This window comes from Cydia strobilella, chromosome Z (assembly GCF_947568885.1).
Source record: "Cydia strobilella chromosome Z, ilCydStro3.1, whole genome shotgun sequence".
NCBI lineage: Eukaryota > Metazoa > Arthropoda > Insecta > Lepidoptera > Tortricidae > Cydia > Cydia strobilella.
Window position 1 is genome coordinate 4,736,146 of NC_086068.1, and position 10,784 is coordinate 4,746,929.

The 10,784-nt window shown below is 38.3% G+C and overlaps 1 protein-coding gene across 1 annotated transcript; it reads left to right on the plus strand.

Annotated features, from left to right (window-relative positions):
* The first annotated feature begins 428 nt into the window (after positions 1-428).
* On the plus strand, positions 429-10,491 carry LOC134754491 (uncharacterized). Its single transcript, XM_063690824.1, has 3 exons — positions 429-461; positions 1,888-1,949; positions 10,181-10,491. The coding sequence occupies exons 1-3, from the start codon at positions 444-446 to the stop codon at positions 10,458-10,460; spliced, it is 360 nt and encodes a 119-aa protein (XP_063546894.1). The 5' UTR covers positions 429-443; the 3' UTR covers positions 10,461-10,491.
* The last annotated feature ends 293 nt before the right edge of the window (positions 10,492-10,784 follow it).

Consider the following 10,784-nt stretch of genomic DNA (forward strand, 5'->3'; position numbering starts at 1 on the left):
AGAATAGCGACATTTCCGTCAAATGATTATTGCAGATATGAGGTTGAGTAAGTATAGCGACGACGACGATCTTATGGAAGAGTAAGAAAAACCCAGGTATATTGTTAGTTTTTCATAATTTGTATTGTTTTTGATTTATCATTGTTGACATTTTATAATTATATGTTGGATGCCGAATAATTGACAATCATAATATAAATTAATACAAATTAGTGTAAGAATAATTTATATTGTAATTTATCATTATAAAATAAATAAACTAAACTAAACTATGTGCTGCGTTTGCCACCAGAACGCAAATATCGAAACAGTACCACTCTCCCCTCTCGCAAAGAAGGGATGTCTTACGTAAACTAATGTATATATGCTCTGCCCGTCTGTCTGTGAGGCATACCTACTTCTAAGTTTTCAGTGGACACACAATCATTCCAGCGACTATCACTATGTACGCGAAACTCGCTGTAAGTGTTTTTTGCTTTATGTGTGGTTTTTAAAGTGAGTGGAAAGTGATTTAAGGATATATTACAGTTTTTCTTAAGCTTAATCGAAATTATTGGTTTTTATAATCATCTCTGTGTCAAGAGTTTCAAGACGATTAATAAGTGAACACTGATCAATAATAATATTGCTGCGCATAATCCCAAGTGTGTTGAATGATGATTTAAGGATGACTCACGTTAGACCGGGCCGTGTCCGGGCCGGAGCTTCCGGCGCTTCCTTTTCTATGGAAAGCATCACGTGATCACCTGTCATGTCATAGAAAAGTAAGCGCCGGAAGCTCCGGCCCGGACACGGCCCGGTCTAACGTGAGTCATTCTTTAATAAGTGGTGTTTTGATATTAAGTCGTTATCCTAAATCAAGTAAAAAATACGCAGTGATTATTAATTGGTAAAAAGGCGGTAATCTATAATATAACATTGTTACAAATTTCAAGTTAATATGACTACTAAAGATTCTAAAATAAAAAAAATACTTTCTTACTTACGCTTATAGTTATAACAAAAATGCTTATAGAAGGCAATGCCATTCAAATATTGTATGTACATTTTATTGTCCATTGCGATTGTTTATTATATTTATATATATTTTATGTTATCAATCTCAAATGCATTAGCTGTCCTGATTTTTAGAAATCAGAAATTATTTATTTGCATTGATAGAGTATGGGGAATGGGGATGTTACAATACATTTGTTTTACAGTTCATGTATCTATATAGGTAGCTTGCATGCAATCAATTTTCGTTATGCCTATCGCTCGTGCATATTCGAGCTATAGAGGCAGATCAAGAAATATCGATTTAAGTTTTTCGCGGTAGGCCCTAAGACTGACAACGGAAACAGCCGTGCTATCATCATTATATCAAGCAAGATGTTCACAAATATCTGAACACGGCATTGTCAAGTGCTCAGAGCATTTGTTCGGCTTTTAAGACCTTTAATTAGGTACCTATTAAACATAAATATTATTTTAAATATATAAATCAATGTTTCCGTGCCGTAAAAAGTGCTTACTTTGCTCCCCACTGGGTAATATTGCTCCAACAGTTTTTGTATATGAAAACTATATTATAACCTGGCATAGCGCGGTGACGTGCGTGCGTGAGCGCGTGTGGCAACCAACTAGCTGGCATTTGTACCGCCGGCGGGACGAGATTCGTAGGCTTAAATCCGAGCTTGCGCGGAGAGTTCCATAGGCCTGGCAATAGCGCCAGCTAGCGGACGCACTTACGGCTCGGCCACGACATTGCGCGACTGGCGGCGCCGGCAGCAACTATAGGTTGGAGTGAGACATAGCGATCGGACCGTACGTTTCCACCTATGGTTGCCGCCGCCGCCGCCGGTTGACCGAGCCCTTAAACTGACTAAACACATTGTTTTGTTGCAGCTCGTATCCCTTGTCATTGCCGCCGTCGTGGCGACCCCTGTGCCCGGTGGTCATGGTCACCAGTAAGTATTACCTTATTGATATAGATGTCGGCGGCCGGTCGTAATATAACGAGACAGATTTTCACGTTTCACGATATGCCTAGGAATTTCACGATATGCCTGACCTTACGATCGGTCGCCGACATAGGTGTTATTTTAGTGCTCCGTACAAAACTTTGTTTTGCTAATCGGTTAAATGTACTGCGTGAGTATAAAGTAGGAACAGGAAACCTTTAATAATGTGTAGGGAAACCTTTTCAGTCGCCATGTCTGTCTGTCTGTCAGCGGCTTTGCTCCGTGATCGTAATTGCTAGAAAGCTGAAATGAGGCATGGATATCTATGTATTTTTTCGTCAGATTTCAATACAACTTGGTAGATAGATAGTTCCTTATTCTGTAGGTACAATATAAGCGTTATGTCCTAAAAATATTTCGCGGAGTAACGAAAAAATAATGGTACCTAACTTTTATAGTTTCATATCTCAATTCTCAACGAACAATTACATAAAGGTACTTTATTCTCGGGACAAGTTGTGATTTAAAGCCATTATCCAAAGCACTGATTTCCCGCAGATGTAAATAATAATAAATTTTATCCAAATCTAAAATTAAACCTTTCAGTCTAAAAAAAATATACTTATACATATATACGGTCGAATTGATAACTTCCTCCTTTTGGGAAGGCGGTTAAAAAATGTGATTGATCAAATGACTTAATCGATAAACTTTATTCATATTTATTATTTCTCATGCTCTGAAAGTGGGTCGTTGTTGTTCTAAGAAGTGTGCACAAAATGAGACGTTTCTGCTCTAGAGCAGCACGGTTTTTTCTAAGTAGATTTTTTCTTTTTTTACGATACGTATGTAATTAAAATTTTGTTATTAAATGGATTTGTTGTAATATTGCCAATCTGATAATTAACTTCCCGTTTCATAAACAACGATATTTTTAACTAAATTGTTAATTGAAAGTACCCTCAAGAAATACTACTGAAGTTGATTATACTTAGCCGTGTTTTTTTTAATGCATATTTATTTTACTTTCCTCGTATTCGAAATGAAAAAAAAAAGTATTTAACTCGCGTGAAACTCACTGCGTTCGAGCGCCAAACTACCTCGACAAAAATGGGTGCCTTTCAACCCTACTACTGGTCAATCTTGCAGTTGGTTGCAATGATATTTTCATAACTCCACGCGTTCCACAATCAAAGCACTTAAATTGTACAAATTGTACAGTTGTTCTTTAACCGCACCTAAGTAAGCTCGTCACAAAATGACCCCTCCATGTTTGGAGGAGTGTACCTACATCTAATTATGTAAAAATATTTTCCATAATATCAATATTCCGAGAGGAAAATGGGGGCTAGTTTGTATGGAAAAGCGGTACATGTGTAATGTCGAAAACTGGATCGCCACCGTACCTTCTCGGACATTACGTAACACAGTCAAGGCCAACGAAAACCGCCATAATCGTGTGTTACAAAATTATGTGTATAATAACAACATTTCATGTTAATATCTATGTCTAATATCAATTTCCGTGTTGAATTTTGTTAGTGTAACTTTAGCGGAAGTAGCTAATGATTTAAAGGTTAATTCGAAGGTACATTTGACATAAATGCAATTTATCATTCGCACATGCATTTCTCTAGTACTTTTTCGTACATGTATTGGCGCGAGCGAGACGCACGAGCGAATGATAACAATAGTATTATAGACTCGAGTTTGCAATATTATTACGCCCCGAGTTATACACAATGTTTTTCATCACACTTGCGATACAAAAATGAAGTATAAAGACAAAAAAACTGTTAATTATAATACTAGAAACTTCATAACTCCCTATGGAAAACGCTTTTTCTATAGTTCCCGCTAAGCCTGCGTGCAATTCCACATTTAGAACTGAGCGAGTGTGATGAAAAAAGACATAAATTAGATATCGTTTAGATGTAAATTTTTTAGTTTGAATAACCTCCTGAATACAGCTATTATTATCAGGGTAAGAGCGTGCACATAATTTTAAACATCTTGAACGCACCACTTCTGCCGCTGACGCAGCGTACTACGTAGGCGAACAACACGCGAACGCAAAGCGAAGCGATGCGACGCGGGGTGAATCAATCCTTTGGTACCTATAGAAGTGACCTACGAGGGCGATCTCGTTGCGAACGCGAACGCCGTAGGCCCGCCGCGCCGTCGTTTCGCTTTGCGTTCGCGAGTTGTTCGCTTATGTAAGACGCTGCGTAAATGTTACTTTAGTAGTGGGTTGTCTGAGACTTCTGAGAGTCCCTTTGACCGCCAAGGACGTCAACTGACGCGCGCGGATGCAATGAAAAGCGAGACAATAGTTCAACTAGTTGGTACTTACTAATGAATCTCGAGATTCTGTACAGATTCCATTTAATTGCATTTTTATTTACGTAAGTTTAATGAAAACTTAATTAATTCAAGACCGGGCACTAAAACAATGCCTTTCATTTGATTGAATTACTACACTTTATAAAACAAAGTCCCCTGCGGCGTCTGTCTGTTTGTGTGTATGTATGTTCGCGATAAACTAAAAAACTACTGAATGGATTTTCATGCGGTTTTCACCTATCAATAGAGTGACTATTAAGGAAGGTTTAGATATATAGGGTAACCCGTGCGCAGCCGGGGCGGGTCACTAGTGATATATGTATATCTATGATATATCTTACTTACTTCCGTTGGCGCTACATCCCTGTGTGGGTCTTGGCCTCCTCCACAATCCTCCTCCAGTTGTTGTGCCTGGCGACCTTCTTTCTGTTGGTAAACTTTCCCATCTTCCTGAGATCTTCTTCTTCAGTTCTACACAATCTATACAACGCTTCTTAGGCCTGCCTTTCGGTCTTTTTTGATGCGGCGTCCACCTTGTCATTACTTTTACTGCCCTCTTATCCGGCATCCTTTCAAGGTGACCCGCGCATATAAGCCGCTGTGACTTACGCAGCGTACTGCGTAGGCGAACAACGTAGCGATGCCGCGCGTGTGAACCAATTGATACAGGCTACTGTCCGCGCGCCAATTCCGTGCATTCGGAGGTCGAGGAAGTGGGAGGGTGTGCGCCGCGCCCGTACATATAAATGACACGTACTACTCTGTCATGACGCCCAACATTCCTAACATTCCTCAGCCGTGCACGGAATTCGCGCGCGGACAGTATAGAAGTGTTCACGTGAGCGATCTCGTTGCGAACGCGAACGCGAACGCCGTGGGTCCGTCGCGCCGCGCCGCGCCGCGTTCGCGAAATGTTCGCTTACGTAAGACGTTGCGTTACAGAACCTGGCGATGTTCTCGTGATAATGATATATCACGGAGGACAAAACGGGCATTCCATCGCCAATTGAAACTTAAATAATGTATGACATGACTTTTCGTAGCATCTGTCATCCCGGTATTGTACATTTATTCTTTCCGTTAGGCGTTTGTTGATGTATACAGTCGCCATCAGATATATCGGAGCGGCCAAGGTGCTCACAAATATCTGAACACGCCTCTATTGTCAAGGCGCTATTAGGTGCGTGTTCGGATATTTTCTTCTGATTCTGATGGCGACTACGATTGTTATCATGGCTAGGCCCCCCGATAATTTGTGAGCGCCTTGACCGCTTTGGATGAGATGTATACTTGTTTGTTACTGACGTGGTATACAAATCAAGATATAACATCATATTTTCAAAGTTGTAGTTAACTTTCCTTACAGCTTAATTTAACAAACTCCTAACCTCCCAAGTCCCAGAGTCACTTTTGTATTTTCAAATTTGGAACCTTCTTTAATTTTCTTATAGTTCAAAATTCTATTTTAATCAGTCCTTTTCAAAGAACATCGATCGGGATTCGGGACTTAGGGGACTATATTGAAGATTTATATCGAGTACTCTCTGTATCTAATCTAAGCTGCACCGCAAAGGGTTCTTTTTATTATAAAATGGCGAACAATAAGCGAACCTGCAAAGGTAAGCTAGTAATGAATTTAGCCTGCCCTAGGGCGGCAATAATAATATAATATTTCCTGGCCTGCACTTTATTAACGAAACAGTTATACTTATTTTATTAAAGAACAAAAGAACCTCTCAGCAAATATGTTTAACTTGACTAGTTTAATATCTATTTTCTGAGGCAACTTTGCCTAGATTTAGATATAAGGTGTGCTATAAAAACTGTTGCAGACTTTTCATGGTCTCATGGTCTAACCCTACTTAGGTACTATCTCGTTCTAAGATTAATACCTATATTTTCTTAGGCCCTCGGAAGTTGCGTAATATAAACAACACATGGTTTTTGTCAGTGTGACAAGGTACAAAATCATACTGGAATTTAATTCCTTGACTGTACACTCGCCATCAGATATATCGGAGCGGCCGGGGTGTTCACAATATCTGAACACGCACTCTAACGCCTTGACAATAGAGGCGTGTTCAGATATTTGTGAGCGCCTTGGCCGCACCGATATATCTGATGGCGACTGTACAAAAGCTATAAGTATAACCATAGAGTAACTTATACTAGAGCGGTACTGTCATAGTAAATTTTGTAACCCCAGTAAATTCACTGCCATCTGTCGACACACTTTAAAACTAAAAATGAAGATTTATAAAAATAAGATAGAATGTATTTAAATATAGATAAATGATTTTTTTTATTTGCATTAATTATTTTTATGATTTTGACCCATGTTCTTTCACTGATATGCGTTAAAATTGTTAAATAACAAACGAAACCGTCAACGCCATCTATACGACTGTAGGCCAAAACTAGTAGCGCCCTCTGAACGAGAATCAAATTTTCTTGATTTTCGAGGCACGTTTTTTCCTTAGACTGTATCCATCTATTACGGAGTTATATCGATCTTTGGTATAACGTAGCCAGGTTAAAGGTTTATAACCACCGACGCAAAAAGAGGTATATGTTTGATGCCATCCTATCTGATTTGTTAGGAGTGGCCAATTTTATTACTATGTAGTGGCCATAACTATAACTGTCACCCTATTTTTTATAATGGTTTAAAATTTGTAAAAAAAAGGTAAATTTGTACCAGAGGACATAATATAGAGCGGTACTGTCATAGTAAATTTTGTAACCACAGTAAATTCACTGCAATCTATCGACACACTTTAAAACTAAAAATGAATGTTTAAAAAATACAATAAAATGTATTTATATGGATACATGTTTTTTTTATTTGCATTAATTATTCTTATATGATTTTGACCCATTATATGCGTCACTGATATGCGTTAAAATTGTTAAATAACAAACGAAACCGTCAACGCCCTCTATACGAGAGTAGGCCAAAGGTAGTGGCGTCATCTGATCGAGAATCAAATTTTCGTGATTTTCGAGGCACGTTTTTTCCTTAGACTGTATCCATCTATTACGGAGTTATATCTATCTTTGTTTGTACGGAACCCTCGGTGGGCGAGTCCGACTCACACCCACTGTCAAACTGTCATACTGTCAAATAATTTAATTTCCGACCCATTTCGTATCATGTCACAGTGACAATCAATATGAAAGCCTGTCACTGTGACAAAATACAAAATGAGTAGGAAATTAAATTCCTTGACTACCAGTACCACCATTTGCGCGAGAACACGGCAAAGAATCTAATGGGTTTTCAACTATCGCTTACTGTTGTTATGCGTGGGGACGTTACGCAAGCAGTTATACATATCAATCCGTCTGGCTAATGAGAGCAGGTTAAGTAATTACTAATTAGTGATTACTTGTTTACTGTTCGCGATATCTGTGCAATTGAGACTCGTTAGAAAGACACAACGGATCTTTTCGAAATCGGTTTTTATCGTCAGGGGATAAAGCAGTTTTATGTCGCGGGCGCGATAATGAATCCCTCGCCGCACTCAGGACTCCGGTTTAATTTCCTCGCTTCGCTAAGGAATTAACTCGTAACACCCTCGCTACGCTCCGGAGTTGAATCTGGAATCCCTCATTTACTTAGTAGTAAATTTTGTAACCACAGTAAATTCACTGCCATCTATCGACACACTTTAAAACTAAAAATGAAGATTTTAAAAATACATTATCGCGCCCGCGACATAAAACAGTGCTTTATCCCCTCGGTGTATAATCTACTATTGTCTAAAGTTAATCATTGCAGATACATTTCAATATATTTTTTACTGCTTTCTCTCGACACCCCAATGCAGAAAATATAGATAGACGAGGAATACTATATTAGATATACTTATCGTATATTAGACTAGAATTTGGTGTTTGAGTTTCCTTCAAGGCGCACATTTAGGAAGTCTGGACGGACTGGTCTGGCCGGTTGGCAATTTGATTATTTAAAACCTCCGTGTCACCCCGTATCCAAAAAATCAAAAATTGCAATCAAATTACATTGTCATGCATGTGCGTAGATGTTTAACTACATTCAAATGCAATCGGAATCGCATAAAATGAAAGGTTTCACCTGATTATGGAGAAAGTACAGTCCAATATTAACTGATAGTGAACCTTAATGCGATCTCTGGTCAGTTGTTGTTTGTAATCGACGCATAAAAGACAAAGCACAGTTCCTTGCAGAAGTTAAAAGGACGTAAGTGTATACTAGTTTGATAGGTACATACTGCCTTTGTTTCTGTAGTTTTCTAGGGCATTACTTATTGGTTGTGCGTGTGTCCATTTCTAAGAGTCAGCGTACTTAATGATTTTGAGACGTAATCAGTATAATGAGTCTTTGCGATGATGTAAAATGTCCTGGAATTTACTTAATACTTAACTTTGTAGCATATTACTTTCCATATAAGAACTGAGTCCTGACTAAAAAGATTTGAAGTCTAGTAAGCATATTCTCGTAGTTTTTAAGATTTAATAAGCACATAATGACTCGAAACCTCAACTTTTGTACTTATGGATTCGGTTCTTTAAAATCTTAGATTTTTTTGTTCTTCCTTAATATTACACTTAACTAAACACTGATATATGTACAGATTAATTGTTTTCCATCTCATTTTCTCGGAAACATTCTTTGTCATGCTAGTTCAGTCAATGTCAGTACTTTTTGTACCAAGACTGACTGAAATAGCAAGACACGTTCATAAGTTTCCGTGAAAATACGATGGAAAATAATTATGCACTACATATGTACCTTATTTTTTGGCAATAAGCCTTACAAAGTGTCAACAACTATCAGTGGTAGTATGGTTATCGACTCACGGACGTTACAGTGGTAAAATTTAGGACCTTTATGTCTTTGTAACAAGTTTTTGCGTTCTTTAAGGCATACTCTACAAGAACATAACAAAGCCAAACAGGATTTTGTTAATTAAAAATACTTGTGGCTCCCATATTACTCGGGCAAAAGGAACACTGTCCGGACTAAAGAAATGGACTAAGTTTAACCATACGATTTTGAACTATACCTTAGACACACACCGACGTTACAATGACACGTGTACTTTAACGAGTTTCCAAATAAGTGGAAAGTGAATTATTATAAAGATCACGTTTTCCTTGGGACCGGTTAAATTTTGTAAAAACGTATGTGCGTATGGCTTTCGTAAGGCATTATTGCGTTTAATATGTTACGTTTACGATATGCGGAAGAGCGCTGAGAGTGGACTATAATCGCCGCTATACTTACTAAACCTCGTATCTGCAACACTCATTTGATGACAAAAACACCCGTATTCTGAATGAAAGAAAAGCGACGTTTCCATCAAATGATTGTTGCAAATATGAGGTTGAGTAAGTATAGCGACGATATGTTTCGTTACGACATGGTTTGGAATACTGCCGTATAAGTGAACTGGAAACATGCATTATACTTAAAACTAATTTGGCATAATCAGACATCGGGTAAGGGTCAAAATCAAATGAATAGTAGGGAATTCCTACATCGAGTTTGTCAGCTGGCACTTTTTAAACACTGGCAAGAGCTGCTAAGTTTAATGTTTCATTAATTTCGGTTTGTTTTAATAAATGGCTCCATATTGTCCATGATTGAAGAAAAAACATATTACTAATTTGTTAATTATGTTGAAAGCAAGTGCAGTTTAGAATATTTATTAAACACTTCGAAAACATGTGATTAGGACAATCAACTTTTTGACGCGCAAAGCGCTAGAAATTTTACAGGTATTATTACTACAGGTTTATCATATAAATATAAATTACGGCTAGTAGACACTAGACACTACAGAGATACAAAGTAAACGAAACTACACTGTATGGTGTTCCATCCACTAACAATATATTTTTGTCCCCAGCAAACACGTAACCATCCACGTTCCCTACAAGGTCCACACTATCCACCACCATCACGTCTCTAAAGTTCATGTGCCGGTCGTCAAAGAAGTCCCCGTGATCAAGCATGTCCCCATCTACAAGGAGGTGCACGTGCCCGTGGTCAAGCACGTGCCTTATCCGGTGGAGAAGAAAGTGGTAGTGGAGAAGATTGTGCACGTGCCTGTGCACCATCATGAGGAACACAAGTGGGAGGAACCCAAGGGGTGGGAGAGCGAGTCGCTGTCGCATGGCTGGAACTGATTGAGTTGCCAGTGTATTAGTAGAAATAGGTGAGTTTCATCGGCTACGTGAGTCTATCTTGCATGCAATATATATTACGTACCCACAACACAAGCCTTCTTGAGCTTACTGTGGGACTTAGTCAATCTGTGTAAGAATGTCCTATAATATTTATTTATTTTATTCATTATTATTATTTATTTATTATTCTTGGCATATTTCAAGCACCATCTAAAATCGAACGCCAGTTGTATTTTGCGAGCAATTTCAACGTAAGTCACATCGTCACAACGAGAAATTAAACTGTTTTATATTTGTTGACAGGTATAAATAGAATGCGAAGAG

What these genes read in the sequence shown, in the direction of transcription:
- LOC134754491 (XM_063690824.1), top strand. An exon ending in CCCGGTGGTCATGGTCACCA is followed by an intron (nt 1,950 to 10,180) that starts GTAAGTATTACC and finishes TTTTGTCCCCAG; the next exon opens with CAAACACGTAACCATCCACG.